This window comes from Scardinius erythrophthalmus (assembly GCF_964197995.2).
Source record: "Scardinius erythrophthalmus genome assembly, chromosome: 20".
NCBI lineage: Eukaryota > Metazoa > Chordata > Actinopteri > Cypriniformes > Leuciscidae > Scardinius > Scardinius erythrophthalmus.
Window position 1 is genome coordinate 14,923,093 of NC_138240.1, and position 23,876 is coordinate 14,946,968.

The 23,876-nt window shown below is 36.1% G+C and overlaps 3 protein-coding genes across 3 annotated transcripts in view; all 3 read left to right on the top strand.

Annotated features, from left to right (window-relative positions):
• The window catches only part of prkar2aa (protein kinase, cAMP-dependent, regulatory, type II, alpha A), a 118,695-nt gene that overhangs the window by 58,211 nt on the left and 36,608 nt on the right, over window positions 1-23,876 (top strand). The window lies entirely within an intron of this gene.
• On the top strand, window positions 2,691-10,663 carry LOC308680410 (solute carrier family 26 member 6-like; the record flags this gene model as incomplete). The annotated part of the gene is made up of 16 exons (XM_081348537.1): window positions 2,691-2,799; window positions 4,285-4,433; window positions 4,935-5,099; window positions 5,180-5,326; window positions 6,115-6,197; window positions 6,312-6,459; window positions 6,578-6,691; window positions 7,058-7,135; window positions 7,226-7,321; window positions 7,452-7,558; window positions 7,665-7,734; window positions 7,986-8,075; window positions 9,827-9,967; window positions 10,154-10,208; window positions 10,373-10,482; window positions 10,634-10,663. 16 exons carry the CDS (start codon window positions 2,691-2,693, stop codon window positions 10,661-10,663), a joined length of 1,692 nt encoding a protein of 563 aa, XP_081204663.1.
• LOC308680260 (solute carrier family 26 member 6-like) lies at window positions 12,227-23,494 on the top strand (the record flags this gene model as incomplete). The annotated part of the gene is made up of 19 exons (XM_081348289.1): window positions 12,227-12,375; window positions 12,638-12,777; window positions 12,884-12,994; window positions 14,091-14,266; window positions 14,338-14,502; window positions 14,780-14,932; window positions 15,880-15,962; window positions 16,109-16,256; window positions 17,337-17,450; window positions 18,151-18,228; window positions 19,129-19,224; window positions 19,402-19,508; window positions 19,860-19,929; window positions 20,829-20,921; window positions 21,349-21,483; window positions 21,587-21,805; window positions 21,889-21,943; window positions 22,285-22,403; window positions 22,557-23,494. 19 exons carry the CDS (start codon window positions 12,227-12,229, stop codon window positions 22,578-22,580), a joined length of 2,235 nt encoding a protein of 744 aa, XP_081204415.1. The 3' UTR covers window positions 22,581-23,494.

The window sequence follows — 23,876 nt, forward strand, 5'->3', positions numbered from 1 at the left end:
CCTTGCTGAATAAAATACAAGTAATCATATAGTTTTTTAAGAAATCATTACTTTAAAAATGTATATATACATACAGTATATACATACAGTTACCAATGGAGTAATGGAAATTCCCCAGCTTGTGTTTGTTGTTTTTGATACTTTTTTTAGGTTGTTAAATGTATATTTAGAGGATGTGTGGGTGTGAGTTTGTACAACCTTTTGCCTTCTAATGTTAAGCACTGTCTAAATTTATATTTACCAATGAGACACAGAGTTGGGGGAAATTACCATGATGATTATTATGTAGGGTGGAGACAGCATCTGTGATTAATTATATATGAGGTAACATTATAAATCAGACCTTTAAACAACAGAAAACAATGAAAATATTTAAGGGGAGACATTGAGCTGAGATACGTCCCACAGGTATTGTTGAGCTATTCGGGTCATGTGCACAGGGGTAATAAAGTGCTTTCCTCAGGACAGAACATAATTCAGGGAATTCTCTTGACAAGGTAAGACAACTAATTGATAAGCTTATTTCCACTTTTACTGCACACTCAACTGTCCTCACGTGTGCTCCTATCAAAGAGTGCTGATAGTCGCAGATGAGCTTTGATGCGTTATCAGTTTTGGCTGCTGATATCTTTGCACACTATTAAAGGGATAGTTCACCCAAAAATGAAAATTCTGTCATCATTTACTCACAATCAAGTTGTTCCAAATCTGTATGTGTTTCTTTCTTTAACACAAAAGAAGATATTTTAAAGAATGTTTGTAACCAGACAGTTGACTTCTATAGTATTTTTTTTCCTACTATGGATGTCAATGGCTACCGTCAACTGTTTGATTGCCAACATTCTTTAAAATATCTTCTTTTGTGTTCAGGAGAAGAAAGAAACTCATACAGGTTTGTAACAACTTGATGGTGAGTAAATGATGACAGAATTTACATTTTTGGGTGAACCATCCGGTTAAGACTGCACCCTTTAGGGACCAGATAGTTTACATACTTTAGTGTTTTCCCACCAAATTTTTGTAACTGGTATACTTTTTAAACTGTAATACTGTGTTGTAGTAGAAGGAAATCCAAGGCACTCTTCTTTAGAAAATTATAAAAAGCCTTTATTAGACTGACTATTTCATGATAGAAAATTTAAAAGATGTAATATTGTATGTAATATGTAATGTAATACTGTGTGTTAGAAAAATAATTTCCTTATAAATATGACTTCAGAAACATTTATTCTGGTGTAACATCTGCTTGTGTTGAGTTCTGTCCATTTACTGATAAATATATAAAATATTAAAATATAAAACATTGCATATAGACTTGATGTAGGCTATGTCATCTGTAGCTTCAGTCTGTATATATATATATAGAGAGAGAGAGAGAGAGAGAGAAAGAGAGAGAGTGTGTCAAAGGTAAATTTTCTAATGACTGAATAAGCATTATTTGTTGAAGAGTGGCGTGTCTTCTTATTGGATAATATAGCCCTTCCTCCTACAAGGAAGTTGCATAATCATTATCCGGAGATCATTATTAAAGTACAACGGTAAAAATTGAAACAAGTCTGTTGAGTACAAGCAGTCGCTCACGTGATGTTTAATATGATCTCTGTTCTCAGGAGTGGTAGATTAAAATCTTTTAACCTTTGGTCAGACCGAAGCTGATCCAAAGATAATAATAATAAGAAAATAAATAACACTTTGGAAGTCTGGAAGTGCAGAATCTTTCTCTCTCTCTCCAATAATAGACTTCCAGTTTAATTGGTTTAGATGTGTTTGCTTGTAAGAATGAAAATAGACAGTTTGCTCTGAGTTCAAGGCCACGTCACAGCAGCTTAGCACATGAGAAACATAATCATACACTCCATTTTAGGATTATGCCTGTTTTAGTTACTTTTTCTTGTTCTCACAGATGGACAATCAAAGACTTTCACAGAGTGAGAATTTCAATCCTAATCCTGTTTATGGTCTGAATGAAGCACAGCTAGATATCCAGGGACAGCGCAGGTGGAAGGCGCATCAGACAATTTGGGAAAAGCTGAAGGAGGAGAGCCGGTGAGTGTGGGTGAGAAGATTATAGGAGCTTATTTAAGAAGCATGCACACTTAAGATAATTGTGATCACAAAATAGGCACACTGACCATTCATTTCTCTGTTGTTTTGCATCAGGTATTCAGGTCCAAGGCTGAAGAGCTGCTTCCTGTCTATTGCACCTCTCTTGTCATGGCTGCCACAATACTCGCTCAGGAAAAATGCTGTTGGAGATGTGATGTCAGGAATCAGTGTGGGAATCATGCACCTGCCTCAAGGTTTAAGACTTTCACGCACAATCCTGTGATATTTGAGCTGCTATATATGCTATAAATATATGTATGTATGGCTTACAAGAAACTTTATTTGCTAAATATAAAGATTTTATCACGGTCAACGTAGATTGAAATCATGGTCTATTTTTAGGGTTCTCTGAGAGTGTAGACACTTGAAGTGCCTGTGATGTGAGGGGTCGATTATGATTTTCATTGTCCTGTTTTTCATAATAGACACCTACAGATCTGCATTATCGGCTGGCAGCCAATAATTTTCCTCACAATGCACCGTGGTTCAAATCAGACAGATAAAGTGGATGTAATGACTAATTGTATTGTACAGAACTGCACACACAAATTGTTCATTTTCAGCCTTTTTCAATTCCCGTAGGGATGGCTAATGCATTGCTGGCTGCAGTTCCTCCAGTGTTTGGTCTGTATTCGTCTTTCTACCCTGTTCTCATCTACTTTATATTTGGAACATCCAGACACATCTCTGTGGGTAAGTAAACATACGTGAACTATATTTGCAGGTACGTACACAAAGCCGCTTTGCAAGAAAAAATATTTTAAAGAAGTAGTTCACCCAAAAAATTTAATGTTGTAACAAGCCCATTTGTTGATGTTTTTTTAGGGCTGTCAAAAGATTAATCGCGATTAATCGCATCCAAAATAAAAGTTTGTGTTTACATAATATATGTGTGTGTACTGTGTATAAATACACACACATGCATGTATATATTTAAGAAATATTTGCATACATATACTGTATATATTTATATATAATTTATATTATAAATAAATATATTTTTTTATATATAAATTACACATTTTTCTTAAATATATACAAGCATGTGTGTGTATTTATATATACAAATTTAATTATACACAGTACACACACATATATTATTTAAACACAAACTTTTATTTTGGATGCGATTAATCACGATTAATCTTTTGACAGCCCTAATATTTTTCAATATATGGATTTGTAAATATAATAACGCAAAATTAAAATATATAAAATAACACAGTAAAAAACAAAACATATTAAATTATTAAATAAAATATAAAATTAAGTATAAAACAACTAATAACAATAAAATATACAACTACATAAAGTAGTTTGATCTTCAGTTCAATTCACCTTTATTTGTATAGCGCTTTTTACAATACACAACGTTTCAAAGCAGCTTTACAGAAAATGCATGAGTCCACATTACAATTTAGAGTGATCTGTTATCAGAGGTAACTGTCTAAGTTATGTATTTCAGAAATGTACATATACAAAATCACAGTTAGCTAAAAATGTATTCATTTAAACAATGTAATAATTTAAGGCAGAAACAATGAGCTCATTAAAGTAATGAATACTTATTGTGACATTTAAAGTGTAATATAAAATAACATCATTAAAAAAAAACTGGGCCTAATTTTCTGCCAGAGGTCCTGGACATACTGTTCACATACATGTCATCACGGATTTGATCAAAAACCAACAGATAAAAAATCTAAACCTGACAGCCTGTGCTAGAAACCTTATAATGGTGAACAGGATGGAGAGATTCTGTATGGAGGAATGGTCTCTGATCTCTTGTCAGGTGTTCTCCAAACTCATCAGGCATTATAGGAGAAAACTCAGAGCTGTTATCTTGGAAAAAAGAGGTTGCAAAAAGTATTTAATAAAAGGGGGCAAACAATTGTTCCCAACGTGTTTTGGAGAAAAACATTTATTTCATAATGTGATTTTTCCCCCCACTTTCAGTTATTTTACTTCAATGAAAGGTTAGATTTTTGCACATTTTTTTAAATAAAATATCAAAAGGATTAAAAATGCAGATTTATTTTTTACAGCCATATTTGATCATATTTACCAAGGGGGCAAACACTTTTTCACACCACTGTATATAAATATTGGTCCATCAAGTGGCTTGATTCTTATTTGATTGGCCATTCAGGTCTATCTGTTGATCTGTCTGATCCACAGGTACTTTTTCTATCCTTTCCATCATGGTCGGTACAGTAACAGGTGATGTGGTGTTGCCAGGCAGTGGAGCAGAGAGCGATGAGATTGAGGCTGAACGCATGAGAGTTGCCTTTGCAGCTCAGTTGACCATTCTGTGTGGATTAATGCAGGTAAAACACACACATGCTGTATTAAATGTAGGATAGGCAATTGCGAAGAGGCTAGCAATAGCAAGCTAGCTTTGAAAACATAATATCCCTCACAGTGTCTCCAAAGCCAGGCCTCCTTCAAAACACATGAACGCACACAGCAGAGTCTGCAAAGCGTTACGAGAGACGACGTTAAACTACCTCATGTCTCAAAGCACATAACATTACAATAATAATGAACTTAACTTACAGAGCTCTTACTTGTACCATCTGACTGCTGCAGATTCATTTCGGCGTTGATAGTGTTGTTGACATAGAAACGCTTAAATCCGAGTCTGAGGACTTGAACAGCTCCGGGTTATAATGTCACGTGTCATAATTAAAGCAATTATTGATTGCTGTCAGGATGTGAGGAGAGTTTTAACCAGTATAACAAAAAGTGTTTATTAAACAAATTGCATACCCTGCCTTTACTTCTGTATTAGAGTGTGTGAGTCTTTGTATAAAACTCTCTTCATATAGATTGCGCTATATGTGCTGCGTTGTGGAGGAGTGTGTCGGTGGTTGTCTCAGCCGTTGGTCAGTGGATACACTATGGCTGCTGCCATCCATGTGACTGTTCACCAGATGCCTTTACTGATGGGCATCTCCATAGTCAGACACAGAGGCGTCCTCGCTGTGTTCTGGGTGAGAATGAGCTCTGTGTGTTTTACCTCTGTGATCTCTGTATATCTCAAATGCTGAATGTACATATGTGTGTCCGACAGATGTTTTCAAGCATTGTGTCTGAAATCAGGAATGTATTACCAGCGACACTGGTCATTTCCTTTGTCTCCCTGGTTATACTTGTTGGTGGAAAGGTGCTGAATTCATGCTGGAGCACTCGATTTCCCATTCCATGGGAGCTGGTATTGGTGGGCACACACACACACACACACACACACACACACACACACACACTTGAAACAGGGTTTTTATAGTTTTTAATTTATTTAGTTTCTATTTAATGTAGTATTTGTCAATATAATTTTGTTTTCAATTTTTCCAATAGTTTAGTTATTGCTAGCTTTCACTTTCATCAATTAATTAATTAATTAATTAATTTATATATCATATCATTTTATTTTATTTTTTATTTGCTTTATTATTTTTATGCAGTCTAGTGTTATTTCTGCCTAATGTCATTTTTATGTTTAATACTGGAAGGTTTCAAGTTTTATAATATTCCATGGATCATGAACTAAAATTAATTTGTTGCTGTTTTTTCCCCAGTTGTGTTAGTTTTTATTTTTATGTGAAAAAAAAAAATGTGGTAACACTTTACAATAAGATCCCATTACTTTGTTACTATACTATATCCCATTACTATATATTACTTTATGCATTAACTAACAAAGAACAATACATTTGTTATAGCTTCGTTAACATTAGTTAAATACACCTGTTCATGTTAGCTCAGTTCCAGTAAATAATATAAACAGATACACCTTTTTGATTTGAATAATGTATTAGTAAATGTTAAAATAACATTAATCAATATTTTTCATTGTTTATATATTCATTCATGTAGTTAACTAATGTTAACAAATGGAACAGTATTGGAGTAGTACCGCAAAAGTTTTAATTTGAATGAATTAAACAGCATGGTTTCCTTTTTTCAAAATATTTCTGTGCAACAGTAATTCTTTCTTCATGTTCCTAGATTATCTCTACCACTCTGTCATCATTGCAGTTTGATTTGTCCGGTCAGTATGGAATACAAATCGTTGGACCCATTCCAACCGGGTCAGCAGAGTGTTGGATTTTCTTTGTAGAACCAATTAGCTGGACGTATTTCGGTGTTGAAACTTATTCTCTCTCTCATTTGTCCCCTTTTCTCTCTCCTTTTCCATCCCTAAGTCTTTCACCTCCCTCCCTTCCATCATTCTCCTTCTCTCAGGAGCTGTGGTTGAAAGCTCTTGCACTAGCAGTGGTGGGTTATGGTTTCCAGGCTTCATTGGGCATGATGTTTTCTCATAAATATGGGTACCCCTTTCACAGCAACCAGGTGATATGCAAATGTTGTAACTTTAACAATTTGTTCCCTGGAACCTCACAATAAGGCTAGTACGCCCTCTTTTCAGCTTCTCCTCTGTCTGCTCACAAATGGTCTCTCCCTCCTGTAGGAGCTGTTGGCTCTGGGTCTGTGTAACTCTATTGGAGGGGTGTTCCAGTGCTTTCCAGTAAGTGGATCCATATCTCGCAGCACAGTGCAGAAGAGTACAGGCGGACAAACTCAGGTGCAAACACCTGCTGGCTAATGTTACAGTCAAATATACATGCACAAATGTACACTCCCTGCGAATCACATGAAATGGGAAGATTATATTGAGTATTTTCTCAGACTTTTAGTGTTTTTCAGGCACTGGCCACATGAAGTACAGACATTTAATTACATAAATTTTTTTGCATTCATTATTTACACATTGAAACTGAATTGTGCTGTAAGAAATGCAGCATGTGACTCTGTTATTAAGGCATTGAACATTAACATCTCTCTTTCTTATCAGCAAAAGCTCACTGATAAAATCCAAACCAGATACTTAAAAGAAAATGCCCATGATGCCAATGCTCCGTGATGAACATGACCTCTCTCTTTTTCTCAGGTGTCCTCTCTAGTGTCTGCACTGATAATTCTATTGATCTTGCTGAAGTTAGGCCCCCTTTTTCAGCAGCTTCCAAAGGTCGCAATATCACATTCAATTGGGAAGTTTATATTAAACGGATATAGTGTAATAAGGTGATTTTATAAAGTGTATTTGTGTGTGTTTCAGACAGTTTTGGCTGTAATTATTTTAGTTAATCTGCAAGGTGTTTTTGCACAAGTTAAAGATTTGCCTAAACTGTGGAATACTGACCGCTTGGACCTGGTAAGGGCACCCAATCCATTCATCCTAACATAACTGATCCAAGTGCAACTTGCACCTGGATCAAAATCATGTTCCATGTAGGCCTTTCATTCAGGGTGTTTCCTGTGTGTGTTTCCCACTGAGACTGCAGGTCGTGTGGGTAGTGACACTGCTCAGTGCCCTGGTGTTTAACCTGGACCTGGGGCTTGGCATTGCAATTGTGTTTTCTCTCCTTACCATTGTCTTCAGGACACAGCAGTGAGTCATCTGCATTGTCTGATATTTATCTACAGTGTCTCTCTCTATTTTTCTTTTTCTCATCTTTCTCATACTGACTTATTCTTACTCTTTCCAAATTTCTCAGTGCCAGGTCTGCTGTTCTTGGGCATATTGCTGATACAGACTGTTACAGGGATCTGGAGAAATATGCAAAGGTAGTCTCTTATGCTCACCAAAGCTGCACGTACATGATCAAAAATACAGTAAGACTAAATTAATGACTACTGAAAATAAAGCTTTGCCATCACTGGAATACATTATAAAATATAGTAAAATAAAAATCAGTTATTTAAAGTTTCAATTATATGTTTTTTTTTTTACAGTATTTTTGACTAAATAAATGCACCCTTGGTAACCAATAATAAATGTTAATGATTCCAGAATTCCCTGAATTTTGTGGTTTCAGGCACTCCAGGTCCCCGGAGTTACTGTATTTTCCTGCTGTAATCCACTTTACTACGCCAATGCAGACCAGACCTTCACATCACTAAAACAGGTACCTAGGGGTGGGCAATTTGGCAAAAATATCATCTCACAATTTTTTTCAGGAAAATCACGATTCACAATTTTATCGCGATTTATCACGATGGCAGTGCTATGGACATTGGCACCAGCACGTACACGGACACACCGACACTGGCACACCGTCACAGACATGGACTAACTGACACGGACATTGGCACCAGCACGTACACCGACACAGACACCAGTACGGACAACGGCACGGACACACCGGCACAGACATTGGCACTGGCACTGGCACTGGCACCGGCACAGACACCGGCACGAACACCAGCATGGACACTGGCACAGAAAATGGCACCGGAACTAGCAGGGACACCAGCACGGTCTGGCACGGACACCGGCACTGGCACCGACAGACCGACACGGACATTGGCACCAGCACGTACACGGGCACACCAGGACGTACACGGACACACCGGTACCGACACCTACACGAACACGGACAGCAAAATGGACACCGACACGACACAACACATGAATTTGACTTGGTTACATGAGACTCACCAATAGCGGTTACACAAACAAAACTAGACAAGATAGAATGGAAACATGAGGGCTATTTATACACTAAGACTAATGACTAACAAGAAACACCTGTGAACAACCAAGACAGTCAACCAATAAGACAAACAGGAAACATGACTTTGAGAATTTCAAAATACTAGACATGAAACATGAACATGAAACAAAACCCAAAACTAAATGTGACCAATATTAAAGGAGAACTCAATTTTAACATTGAGCTTTGGAGTGCTGTCAATACAGAGAACAACGACAAAAATCGGTGTTGCCTACACCGTGTTATCCTCTTTTTAAAATTTGCACCCTGTTGACTTCAATGGGGCAAGTACCATAAACCTGCTTTTAGCCTCTTAACATCCTTGATGTGTCGAAGTCCATAGTAATCGATTGTCGAGTTCACGCGCATAGGTTTAGTTACCTATGATCACGCGCGTGAACTCGGCAATCGGTTACTATGGACTTCGACCGCAAACAGGAAGAAAATACAGGTATGTGCGCTGGCTGAAATAACATCATTTTTATTCATATCTTTCACATCTACTGCAGTCAGATTCACCTGTGATCACTCTGAAGGAATCACTCACATTAGCTGTGCACTTGTAATGACACATCAAGGATGTTAAGAGGCTAAAGGCAGGTTTAGTACTTGCCCCATTGAAGTCAACAGGGTGCAAATTTTAAAAAGAGGATAACACGGTGTAGGCAACACCGATTTTTGTCGTTGTTCTCTGTATTGACAGCACTCCAAATTTACAAAAAAATGAGCTCAATGTTAAAATTGACCGGAGTTCTCCTTTAATATATTTATATAATGTAAAAATGTCATTTATTTCTGTGATGGCAAAGCGGCACGGACAAGGACAAATGTTTAACCGGCAAGGCTTTAAAGCACATGCAAATAATGAAAATTTGTGAATTGCAGTATCCGCGTGAGTGTAACTCAACCTCTGCGTTAACGTGATGTGAATGTACGTCGCATTGTACAGTATGTTGGGACGGAGGCGCCAGAACTGCAACTGATAGAATACACTGTAGCACGATACTACGATATATCTTCAAAAGCAGATCGTGGAGACATTTGAACCATCCACAATCAAAAATCGTGATATCGCACACCCCTAGTTCAAGCTCCATTACAGCTCCCTGCTTTCCATTCATTCAAATATGTCTATTATTTTATTATTATTTATGTATGTGCAGGCTGTAAGTAAAGGCATTAAGGAGAATCCTGAAGTAAGTCCTCCAGACCAGCAGGGGGCTCAGAGTGTGCAGCACTGCGTTATTCTGGAGCTCAGTGGAGTCACCTTCATGGACTCAGTGGCCATGGGCACATTCAAATCAGTTAGTGGCACAGAACACACACGCACGTAGAAGTGTTGATATTTTACTAGAGATGGACAGAAATAGATTACCTGTTACTGATTCTCATGAACTCCTAACTAATGAATGGCAGTTTAAATTCTGCATGTCATTGTGTCTGTGTTTGACTGCGAACGTGCGTGTCTTACCGCTCTCTCTGGGTCACAGGTGCTTCAGGACTTTGAGAACACACAGACCTCGTTTTTCTGTGCTGCATGTCCAGGTGGCACGTCTGACACACACAGCCACTCTCTCACATGATCAAACATGACGTTTTTATATTAGCATATACACTGTGACTTTAAAAGGAATAGTTCATCCAAGTACTGAACTATTTAACATGTTTAATGCACTCATATATATTCTGTATTTCTTGTTTGTTTCTAGATGGTTTACTATCTCAGATAAAGAACCATGGTTTAGTTCCAGATTTTCTGTCTCTTTCCTCATTTTTCCCCTCAGTGCATCATGCAGTCCTACACTACCAGGGGCTACAGGTGTGTGTATGTGTGTGTTTAAATGCTGTTATATCTGTCTTCTTGTTATTTTGCTATTTTTTCCTCTTTGTGTTTGTATAGGGCTGTTGTAGTTTGCTGTAATTCAATAGCATTTTCTGTTCTAATTAAATTACGCATTTATATTTTACAGAACACAGGCACAGATGTTACAGAGCTGTGACCTTTAATGACCTCCCTTCATGAACAGCGGATACATGAACCTTCAAACCTGAAAGAACCCTTCAACACTGGGGTTTAGATGAGACACTTCTAGACAAAACAAGAAAGGAGAAGAACTTCCTATTTTAATTTAATGGTTTGAAACAACTTTTCTGGATCTGGATTTAAGGTGATATGTGGCAACAGCTGTTTGTTTATCGGCTATTGAACGTGAAATTATCTCTGACACCATAAACAGATTTTATATGGTTTATTTGTTTTAGTCATTTTTATACTTTTAGGTTAGAAACTTTATGTACTGCATGTCTGTGCATCTGTAATCTCCCAGATTCTTATTAACACACAGTATGTTTTTTATGTTAGAGACCAATTTGGTTTGTAGACAGTAAAATAAATCAAATATGTTCAAAAGAACAACATATAGAAACATGAATAATATTGGAAATAAAGATCTAAATAATTATTACCACTCCAGTCAATACAACGGGGTGTCTGACAACAGCCAAACTCCACCAGCTTATTACAATTCAATTAATATACATAGAGTTCACACAAGTGTGTTGTGGTAATGTTCTTCTTGCACCCCCAGTGAATTGAACCATAAATGCCATTAGAAGAGACTTTGTTCTCAGGCCAGGTGCTGGGGAGAGGCCACATTAATATTTAATGCAGCTCATCTCGCTCACACGTTTACTGGGGACATATAAGCTTATATTATATAAAGCTAATCATAATCCCTACAGACTAACCCTAACGCTACCACCAACAGAAAACCTTTAGCATTTTTTAGGATTTCTGTTTAAATAAAATAAAATTGTATTACAATTGAGGAAGTCCCAAAATTTCCGCAAAGTAAGGTTTGGTCAGTATTAGTTCACTTTTGTCCCCAAACTATAGGTAATGTACATACACGCATCAAGTTGAAAGTATAAATACCTATTACATGATAACATATTTTCAATTTAATATACAAGTCTGTATATTCTCAAATAAAGACAAGAAATGTCTCTACTTCCCCAGATCAAAACACTTTAGGGATCTTGAGACAGGATGTGTTTCAAAGATCTACCGTTACAAAACCAATTGGTTTGGCAGATTGAACATGATGTTTTCTATCTAATCAGACTGAGATAAGGTGGCGTATGTCTCTAGTGTGAAAGTGTCCATCATTGACTCCAAAGAAATCCCCCCCCCCTCCTCCTCCTCTGTGTTTTTGGGACTTTGCACCCCATATGAACACTTTAGAATTCTGTCAGTAAGTGTGTGAATGGATCAGACTGGTATCGGAAAAGGCAGGATACACATTAACACAACCTGTGATAGAAGAGAAGAGGCAGGGACGTTAATCTATCCATTGCTGTCCAGAACTTCACTGCACAACCAGACCTGAAGATCTCTCACTGGAATCACTGGAGAACATTAAGGATTACATTTTTATTGTGAAGACATGCTTTTGGGATCTATACACAGGAGGTGATTGAACAGTGAGCGTAAGAAGAGAAATTTAGTAAAGGTTCACATTCACGTCTGGAATAGAGAATTGAGTATTAAATAGAGTTTCAAAATGGAAGAACAGATGAAAGAGACAGAGCTCAGGAAGAGGGTACCATATCACATTCACAGAGACGTACTGGATGAGCTCAGTGTCGACCAAGTTGCTGAGAAATCAGATGTCAAAATTTCAGCAAAAGAAAAACTCAAAGATGCTGTCAGGTGCGTATGTCTGTCTTAGTGCTGAGCATGAATTAAATTGCACATTTAAAAATCCACTTGTGAAAATGCTTATTTTTTCCATTCTTTCCATTACAGTTTGTATTTACAGCATTAAGAATGAGCATGTTCAGTATGATTTGAGAATGATTCAAAGAGCTTATTGTGCTTTAATGGAAGCAACAACATCTTGGAGAAGTCTCAAACCTTTAAGTTGCTCTTCTTCATTTTTATAACTTTCTCTATCATTTTCTTTGTTTGTCAGGTGCACAGGCCCAAGGTTTAAGAGCTGTTTCCTATCCTTTGTTCCTCTCCTGGCATGGCTGCCGCGATACCCATTTAGAGAAAATGCTATTGGAGATCTGATATCTGGAATTAGTGTGGGAATCATGCACCTGCCACAAGGTCCAACACAAGCACGTGCAAAGCACACCTGTTACTTGAGATACTGTAGACCTAAACAAAAACACAAACAATCATATGTCACGTGTTATGTATTTTGTGTGTGTAGGTATGGCATATGCTTTGCTGGCTGCTGTCCCTCCTGTTTTTGGTCTCTATTCCTCCTTTTACCCCATTCTCATTTACTTCATATTTGGAACATCCAAACACATCTCTGTGGGTAAGAACACACACTTTCTTTGATTTAATTTGTTCTTGAAGGGATAGTTCACCTTAAAAGGAAAATTCTGTCATCATTTGCTCACCCTCATGTTATTCTAATCCTGCATGACTGACTTTCTTCAGTGGAATTCAAAATAAGATATTTTGAAGAATGTTGGTATCTGTTTTGGTTCCAATTGACTTCCATTGTATACAAAAAAATATAAGGGAATTCAATGGGAACTGAAACTGGTTACTAGTATTCGTCAAGCAATATTTTCTGTTCCACAGACAGAAGAAAATCATACATGTTTGGAACGTCATGAGGGCGAGCAAATGATGACAGAATTCTTATTTTTGGGTGAATTATTCATAAATCATATATAGCACTTATGTTACAAGCATGATGTCCTTAGGATGCGGGACACTTAAAGGGATAGTTCACATAAAAATGAAAATTCTGTCATCATTTACTCACCCTCAAGTTGTTTCAAACCAGTATGAATTTATTTCTTCTGCTGAACACAAAAGAAGATATTTTGAAGAATATCGGAAACCAAACAGGCTCCAGTTTGAAAAAAACAATGCTATGGAAGTCAAAGGGGCCCATCAACAGTTTTGTTACCGACATTTTTTCAAAATATCTTCTTGCGTGTTCAGCTGAAGAAAGAAATTCATACTGGTTTGAAACAACTTTAGGGTGAGTAATGACAGAATTTTCATTTTTGAGTGAACTATCCCTGTAAGAACTGGTTGATATTACTGATTTCAAACCTGCGCTTTAGGTGCCGTATGTGATTTGAGAGCTGCCAGTGAACATTATTGGCAAATAGTGACATACATTTCATTCTGTTTTCACATTAAGCTATTGCACAACTTGAAATATAGCTCAATAGATATTGTTGTATGGACTACTGTTATGGTGCTTCTACAGTGCTTTTTTGAGCGATTGACAGCCTTTTGTCACAGTTCACCTTGTTGATTCAGGATGAGTGAAAAAATAATGAAAGATTTTAAATTTTTCAGTGAACTATCCCTTTAAATCCATCTAGACATTTGATCCCCACAAGCATAGCAAATATTACCCACACTTTCTAATACTTCTCTGTCTACAGGTACGTATGCAGTTATGAGCGTTATGATTGGCAGCGTGACGGAGCGTTTGGCTCCAGACTCAGACTTCATGATACCAGGCAATGACACCAACATCACCATCTTGGACACTGTCGGCCGTGATGCGGAGAGGGTCAAAATCGCTGCCACTGTGACTTTCTTATCTGGCATTTTCCAGGTAGGTTCTCTTGGAATTGGAATTTGAGTATGTTGCTTTGAAGGTGATTTGTGTGGTGTCTGTGTTTGTAGTTGCTTCTCGGTGTGGTTCGGTTTGGTTTTGTGGTGACGTATCTGTCAGAGCCATTGGTGAGAGCTTACACAACAGCAGCCGCCATCCATGTTATCGTCTCCCAGCTGAAATATTCCTTCGGGATCAACCCACTTCGGTACAGCGGACCTTTGTCTCTTATATATGTGAGTATGAACACATGCTTACAACAATATGTATAACAATAAATGCCATGTGATTAATGGTTCTGGAGCATCAATTCTAAATGACTCATGGCACAGTCCCAAACACTTCATTGAGGACTATGCTGAACTGGGACATAAAAGGCCATAGGCAAGGACCAATAATCACACTAATGTGTAATTTGTGTTTAGTGCCCCCTAGTGGTGGGGGTTATGACTTATGCTCTGAAAGCTATGGATGATTTAATACTTCTTTCACTATTTTTCTTTCTCTCTCCAGACAGTCATAGAGATTTGTGCATTGCTTGGAAAGACTAACATTGGTACTCTGGTAGTTAGCATAGTAACCATTCTTGGCTTGATCGGTGCAAAGCAACTTAGTGCCTTGGCAGCACGCAAAATTCCTGTTCCTATTCCTGTTGAGCTGATCACTGTAAGTTACTTCATACAGTTAAACACACACATGTACACACACACATTTACTTTACTTTTACAGCGAACTGAGGACAGAGACTTACATATATAGTAGTATATTAGTATATATTAGTAGTATATACAATAATATTAGCAGATGAAACTGGTCCATTATACTTAATAATGTATTAGTAAATATTGAAATTAGCATTATTAATATATGCTTTAGAAGTACTTTTATCATAAGTTCATATTAATGTAGTTAACTAATGGAACCTTATTGTAAAGTGTTACCAGATAACTACAGTACCTGTCAAAAGTTGTTAATTTTGTTTTTGTTTAAAAAAAAAGTATCTTATGCTCACTAAGGCTGCATTTATTTAATCACAACTACAATAAAAACAGTAACATTGTGAAATATTATTACAGGGTTAAATAATTGTTTTTTATTTTAATCAATTTAAAAATGTAGTTTATTCCTGTGATGGCAAAGCTGAATTTTCAGCATCAGTCTTCAGTGTCACATGATCCTTCAGAAATCATTCTAATATGCTGATTTGCTGCTTTACTTTTTAAAATATATTCAAATACAAAACAGTTATTTTATTTTACTGTATTTTTTATATATTTTTATTTTTGATTAAATAAATGCTGCCTTGGTGAGAGACTTTCAAAAACATAAAAAACATAAAAAAAAATAATATTTCAGTACCTTTTGACAGGTACTGTATATATACGTTTGACTAACCCTGACTTACTCTAACCTAAACCTATACCAAAGAGAACATGTATGTGTGTGTGTGTATATACTGTATATATATAAAATGTATAATAGTCTTTCATTCAAAAAAAATATATATATCAAAAAGAGATACACATCAGTTTTTCTGGCTCTTCCAGTTTAGAGGTAATGTACCATATTTCTTTGAGGGTTTCTTAAAGCTTTAATCTTGTTTGTGTATATAGATTATTATCGCCACTGTGGTGTCATGGCAGATGGATTTGAAGACAGAATACAATGTTGAAGTGGTTGGACAAATTCCATCAGGGTAAGTCCAACACACTACTATGCAACACAAATACGACTGTACAACACAAGTATCTGCATAGCATTATTATGGTTACAGCTACAAAATCACGTTCAGCACCATCTTTATGTTCATACACTCATCTGTACCTCTTCTTCACACTGTAGTCTGCAGGCTCCTGTGGCGCCCGCTGTTTCAATGATGGGTTCAATGGTCGGTGATGCTTTTGCACTGGCTGTTGTTGGTTATGGCATTGCTATCTCACTGGGTAGAATTTTTGCCCTTAAATATGCTTACAAAGTCGATAGTAACCAGGTAAGAGATTCTAAATGGCTATAAAATATTTTTTTGTATATATATATATATATATATGTGTGTGTATGTATATATATATATATATATATATATATATATATATATATATATATATGTATGTGTGTGTGTGTGTGTGTGTGTGTGTGTGTGTATATGTATATATATTTTTATATGTTTTTTTACAAAGCAAATATTAAATTGTTTAAAAAGAATATTTCTAATTAATGCTGTACATTTGAACTTTATATTCATCAAATAATCCTGAAAAAAACACATCATGTTTAAAAAAAATAATAATTAGGCAGCACAATTATGCAACATTTCTTATAATAAAAACATATGTTTCAAATTAGAATGAATCCCGAAGGATCACTGAAGACTGGCGTAATGGCTAATATTTTATTTATTTATTTTTTACTTTTCATGTCAAATTTAGTGTCGACATAAGCAAACAGCATAGTAAAACTGCAAGACTGGAAAATATGGTTTTAAGTGATATATTTAAGATCTTTGGATGTCATCTCAGTACTAACACAAATAAACAAACAGGGGGAATTTAGCAAAGAGAGAGGTCAGTAACTGATTGATTCACAAAATGCTAAATGTTTACTCTGTTAGAGAAAAGATGTACCTTGAAAAACAGGAAAAGGGGTCACATACAAAAATGGCAGTTACTCTTTATTTTAAGGTGTTATTGTTACAGTGAAATCATACATTTAAATACTGAATAATGTTAATTAAAGACATTTACTTAAATTAAGATTAGGATTTGGTTTAGGGTTAGTTGCATGCAATTATGCATAATTTACTGTTATTACTATAATAGTAATGTGTAACTAGGACACAAAAAGTGTTACCAAACAGGCATTGCACAAAATTTTCCTGGGACTTTAGTTCTTACATTCAAATCCAGTTACCAGTTAAACCCACTTTTTATCTGAAAAACTGGCAGTTTGTGTCTTTTGTTATTCGCTAAGTAGCCGAAAGTCATTGATTCAACCCACAATTGTTTTGCACACAATTCCAAAAGTTTCGTTTGAACATCTTTACTACTTGTAATGTGTTCTCCCCTTGGATCAGGAGCTCATAGCATTGGGTCTGTCTAACTCCATCGGAGGCTTGTTCAATTGCTTTGCTATCAGCTGCTCTATGTCTCGCACCATGGTGCAGGTCAGCACTGGGGGGAAGTCACAGGTGAGAACTTTAACAAAATGCAAACTGACATTTCCTTTTACACCTATCTCTTCCTAACTTGTTTTTGAATAGATGGATGGACCCTTGAAAAAAAGTGCACTTAATTGAATGTGTTGATAATACAAAAGAACAAGTAAAGTATACCTGAATATAAATTTAACTGTAGTATCGTTTATTATTACGTTTAAAGTTAAAAAATTTAAATACACTAAATTTCAGCTTCATCATTGAAAATGTCTAATTGCAAATATTTTAAATACATGACACAAGTTTACTAAGTGTGTCAAAAAACAACTCACTATCATTTATTTTCATTTAATTACAAATAACATGCAATTAAGTGTCTGAAAACATTCAATGGTATATTCTTTTAGTATGTTATGTGTAATTGGTATACTTTTAAAAAAAATCATCTTGTCATGATTTGTTGAAAAGAAATCTTAGATAACTGATCAGGTTCAGATAATAATATTTAGATTTTCTATTTATTAAACCAATCTCCATTGTATTTTGTAACTCAAAATTTTAATTTCAATGAACTCAAAATTTTAAGGCATCCAGGTTACTTCTTTTTTTTTAAGTTAAACCAACAATTAAGTGTACTACTTTTTCACAAGGGGATGGTTCATTCATTTGATTTTTGAATTAGATTTTGTCGAGTAAAAGTTCAAATTGAATCCTCTCTCTGTCAAACTTTCAGGTGGCTGGAGCAGTTTCTGCTATGGTTATTCTGGTGATCTTGTTAAAGATTGGAGAACTCTTTGAAGAGCTGCCAAAGGTTAGTACCCTGATTCAGCTCTTGTGTTAGCCTGGTTAAAACCAGACCATTCTCAGTAGTGTAACTGAGTTATGGTCTGGCAAAGCTCCTTTAATAACTCATTTCCAAAGGGGCGTCACCAACGGACGTCGCTCAAATGCCTCTGGGCACAATTGGATAGACCTAAAACTCCTAAAACCAATCAGAGATCGTCATGTGTAAAGCCATATGCTGCGTCCCAATTCGCCTATGTTACACTACGCCATATGTACTCTTTTTGTGAAGAAAATGTATTTACTTTTGAATGTGTAGCAAAAAAAGTAGGCAACTTTGGGACATACTACTTCGTCATCTTTATCGGACGGATCTGTCGCGTGCATCCCGTCATGTAAACTGCCCTGTCAATCATCTTGTCACAGTTAAAATCCTCTATTAAATCTAATTTAATTTCCTACCGTTTCGGAGAGAAATGTAGTAACACGTTCATCTGCCAGTGAGTCTTTCATGGAGACTGTCCTCATGTGTTTGCAATTTGAATATAATAATGCATTTAAAAGTTGGTGCGCTTCACCAACGGACGTCGGAGTGGACATCGCTCAAATGCCTCTGGGCGCGATAGGCTAGACCTAAAACCAATCAGAGCGATCGTCATGTGTAAAGCCCGCCTCAACGTTTCTGATTGGTGCCTTGGTTTCTCGGCATGGGGAAATGGACTTGAATGAGCTCTTTGTCAGACTTACTTGCAGAGCAAATCTAAATTTGCCGGAAGTTGTCTGGGTTTTCCCAGGCTACTCTTGTGTGGGTCTGTCATAAATAGTAATAGTATAAGATATCTGGGCTTAAGTCATGAATATGCTAATGTGTCCAATTACATAGGAATATATCAAGACAAATTGTTCATGTGTGTGCTGGTTTCTTTAGGCAGTGCTGGCTGCTATAATCTACGTAAACCTGCAAGGCATGATGAAGCAGTTTGGAGACATCTGCTCTCTCTGGAGGACCAATAAAGTGGATATGGTGAGAGAGAACAAGAAGGAGAAAACAAAGCTTATGCAACACATTAAAAATAGACCTATAAACAAAATAGGACTGAGAGCAAGAGGGAGTGAATAGTGACAGAAAGAATGGGGTAAAAAAAGAAAGATCTGAATTGACGGTTATATTATTCTGTCTGTTGTTTGTTTGTTTGTTTAGGTGGTGTGGGTGATGACTATGATCTTGACAGTGTTGCTCAATCCTGATTTGGGACTGGCTGCATCTATCGCCTTCTCCATCCTCACTGTCGTCTTCAGAACTCAGCTGTGAGTGACAAACCACATAGACAAAGCCTAAATAATTCGCAAATGCACCATATTCCCATAATCCTAAACCCTAAATGACTAAACAGTACATAAATGTGCACCATTTGCATAATTAAGTGGGAACGTAAAACTGGTTATACATGCAGTCTCCTGTTTCAATTTACACTTTTGAAGATCCCAAGAGAAGATTTTTCGAGCGTCATATTTTGTTTCCTTTTGAGTTCCCTTAGCTTGGCCATATGAAATTAAAGTCCTGTTCTTGGCAGCAGATGCATATAAACTCGCCATCTGTTCCTCCTTGATTTGTTTGCTTTCTTTTCCTTAAATACCCATTTCTTCTCCTTCCAACAGACCGAAATACTCTCTCCTTGGCCAGGTTCCTGGCACTGACATCTACAGACCACTAGAGGACTACAATCAGGTGAACATGACCATGACACCACCAACCACTACATCATTACAATACATGCAACTTTGTTCACTTCAACTGATTCTTTAGTTTTGATGTTGTTATATTTGGAACAGCAGAGGTGTTGCACAATTGTCAAATGGTTAAGCTGGGTTAAGGGCATAGTTCATCCTAAATTTTCTGCCTGGCCTGGCACTTATGGTTAAATAAAAACCTGAATTATAGCACACTTCCTGAAACACCTGTTCTTCTACTTATCTTAGATGATCTGATTAATCAACGACACATAACTTCGCAAGAGCATGACGTATCTGCCATTGTTTGACTTGTTTCTTAACAGTTCTCAGGGAGTGTTTGAATGTGTGGGTGTTGTAGTTTCCATTATCAATTGTGTAACATGTAGGTGCTTTAAGAGAGACCTAGTGTATGTGTAATAAATAGTATCTGTAGAGTATCTAAAATGGGTTACATGTGTATGTTGCAGGTGATCAGGAGTATAAAGTGGTCAGTTTGTTGTAGTGCTATTAAAACTTTATTTTGAAATTCCAATTCCATGTCAAATGTAATTGGCCACAAATTACACAGTCTTTGACCTTTAGCAAAACATATATTTTTTTTAATTAAGACCATTGTTTGAAGACAGAGGAAATTAACTCAAGTCAAGAGATAAACATTCAGTCAAAAAGAATTTTTCAGGATTTTCTGTTTTGGTGTCTCCTAGAGCTTTAGTCAGAACACATTACATTTAATTTGGTTCAGTTGTATTTGCATATGTAAATAACTTGGATAATTTGGGAAAATTATGATATATTGCTTCCAAAATAAAGTTTGCGCATCCAAATCATTTAGAATTTTTCTTAGAAATGATTGATTTCATTATTTATTTCACTGTCTGTTTTACAACCTTACAGGTGAAGGAGATTCCTGGTATAATGATTTTCCGTTCATCTGCAACATTGTACTTTGCCAACGCTGAAATGTACATCGATGCACTCTATGAGAAGGTAGACATGTGCAAACCATACTCACACATATACTCTGATACATATGTATTCACACACATTTACATAAAGAGCATTTACAAGACAGTTGTTATATGATCAATAATTTATGACAACCTATGTTTTTACATTGCTTTAACTTATCAAAGTAAGTTCCAACTTTTTTGTTATACAAGATTCAACTCATCTTTTTAAAGTCAGTTTAATGCAATTTAAATTGAAATGACTTAAACATCCAAGTTGATTGAACTTAAAAATTTAAGGCAGCAACTTATAAAATATATATATATATATAGTGGGTAATCATCCCAAACATACAATCCAACATAAACATGCACTGTGAGATTATACCAAACAAGTTACTGTACATATAACAAATGCATAGGTCAGGATTTTCATGCAGTAAAAATAAATGTGCGTTTTTGTCCAGACTGGAGTAGACGTGGCTAAACTGCTCTCACACAAGAAAAAATTGGAAGCAAAGAGACTCCGAAAAGAAAAGAAAGCCGCAAAGAAGGCGAAGAAAGAGGCCAAGAAAAGAGCTAAAGAAGCTGCCGTTCAAGCTACTAAGGTCTGCATTTGAAGAGACTGTGTGTTTGCATGTGGGTGTGTGAGATAATATGTGTGTTTGAGTATTCTGACCTAGCCAGTCGTTTGCTTTTAACCAGGGGGAAGATCTGCAGTTGTCGGACACAGATGAAAGCGGGGAGGAGCCGGAGTTGTCACACACAGGGGCAAATGGGGATGTTCAAGAGATGTCATTCAAAGATCCAAAGGATGTAGTAACTGTGGAGGTGGGGCCTGACACCACGCTCCCACAGGCAATCATTCTTGACCTGAGCCCAGTCAACTTCCTGGATACAGTTGGCGTGAAAACTCTACGCAATGTGAGACGCAATCTGTACTCATTAATGACTTAATGAATATGTAACGTGTTTTAACCCCATTGAAACCCTTTGTTTAATGGCAGATCTATAAAGATTATGGAGAGGCTGGTGTACAGGTGTACTTATGTGGCTGCCAGAGTGAGTGAACGATACATACCAATACATTTTGTCTGAATACACTCTTAAAAATAAGGATTTTTATAAAAGAACCATTTTTTCTTATTCTGAAGAATATTTAAGTGGAATATTTTTTTTCCACTGTAAAGAACCTTTTGTTCAATGAAAAGGGTTTAATGGATGTTAAAGGTTCTTCATGGAACTATGCCAATAAAGGACCTTTGTTTTTAAGAGTGTACTCCTCCATGTCATGTGTTCCCTTTGTTGTCTTCATGACACCTGGAATCACACCTGAACACTGAGCATGCAGTCGAGATAGACATGTTTGTCATCACTGATTGTAATCTCTCTCCCTCTTTCAGGAGGCGTTGTAGAGAGTATGGAGAAGGGTGATTTCTTCAATGAGAAACTAACTAAATCGATTCTCTTCTCATCAGTACATGACGCCGTTCTTTATTGCAAGCAAGGAAACAGCGAGGAGGTACAGTACATCCTTATCTCACACACACACACATACACAAATGTCAGAGGTTTCCTCATCATAATCAGACATGTGGTGAGTGTTGGTGGCCCAGACAGTATTTCGAAATAAACATGCATGAATAAATAATTTCTTGCCTTTCTTCTTTTACAGGTTTTGCAGGGAACACATTTTTAAATCCAAACACCAAACGTGATACGGAACACTCCAGAACCCAGTTGTTATTTACACAAATAGTATTTGTTATTGGATTGTTATTTATTGTGTATTTCACCTTGGGGAAGAAAAAAGTAAAGATGTTTTGATGAATAATTTGTTTAAAAAAAATAATAATCACTTTTTAATGTGAAATATCTAAGAATTTAGCAAGTAAAATGTAAATCAGCATTTGTAATGGCAAAAGAACCCCCCCCCCCCATATTACTCATATTACATTACATATGAATGTAAACCAAGTTTCTCACAAAATAATCAGACTACCGGAAAGCTTTTTACTACATTAAAAGTAATTTAATATTTTAGCAATATAGTTCAAATGCTTGGGGTCAGTAAAGACATTTCAATTTTAAATAAATGCTGTTCTTTTGAACTTTCTATTCATCAAAGAATGTAGCACAGCACCGAATCAGCATATTGATTCCTGAAGGAGACTGGCCATCACAGGAATAAACAGTTATTTTCAAGTGTAATAATATTTCACAATATTACTGCATTTTTGATCATATAAATGCAACTTTGGTGAACTTAAGAAAATTCTTGCAAATACATTCAAATATTTGACCGACCCCAAACGGTATTGTAATTACCATATAAAATTCAGTTTATGTATAGTGTGTATAAGCTATGTATGCTATGTGTTAACTATATGCATGTGTATTTAGAATCAGCATAACTTAAATAAACAGTCATTTTCTTATTCTTCTGGCGAAATTGTTAGTCTATGTTTATACTATCAGTTTTGGTTCTGACTAAAGAATTCAATGAAAATTTCTAAACAAGCAATCAAGTTTGGAGTCCTCTATTTTATGTTCATTATGAATTGATAATAACAATCTCAGTGATATTTAAAAAATAAATTATGTAGTTCTATCAGATATCATTATTTTTTAATATCAAGTTTTATTATGAGAACTAAATAGAATTCATTTTGTTTACAACATTTATAACATCTATAACATTTTTCGTTTGATGGGTGCTGTTTTCATGACACATTCAGAGAGTTCAAAAATGGTGAGTTTATGTAAATATAGGTCTTCCCTTCACAAGTTTCAGAGAAACTGGTCTGAACATTCTAGCATAAGCCCAAAAGGGACAGATCATGTGGAACCTGTCCAACCAGCAGCGCATTGTTTCAACAACAGATAACACCTTTATTGTGGCCAAAGCACAAGCGGTGTGAAATGGATTTGGATAAAAAGATGAAGAAAGAATATGTGTTATACTGATCAGTAGCCTATACGACATCAAGTCTTG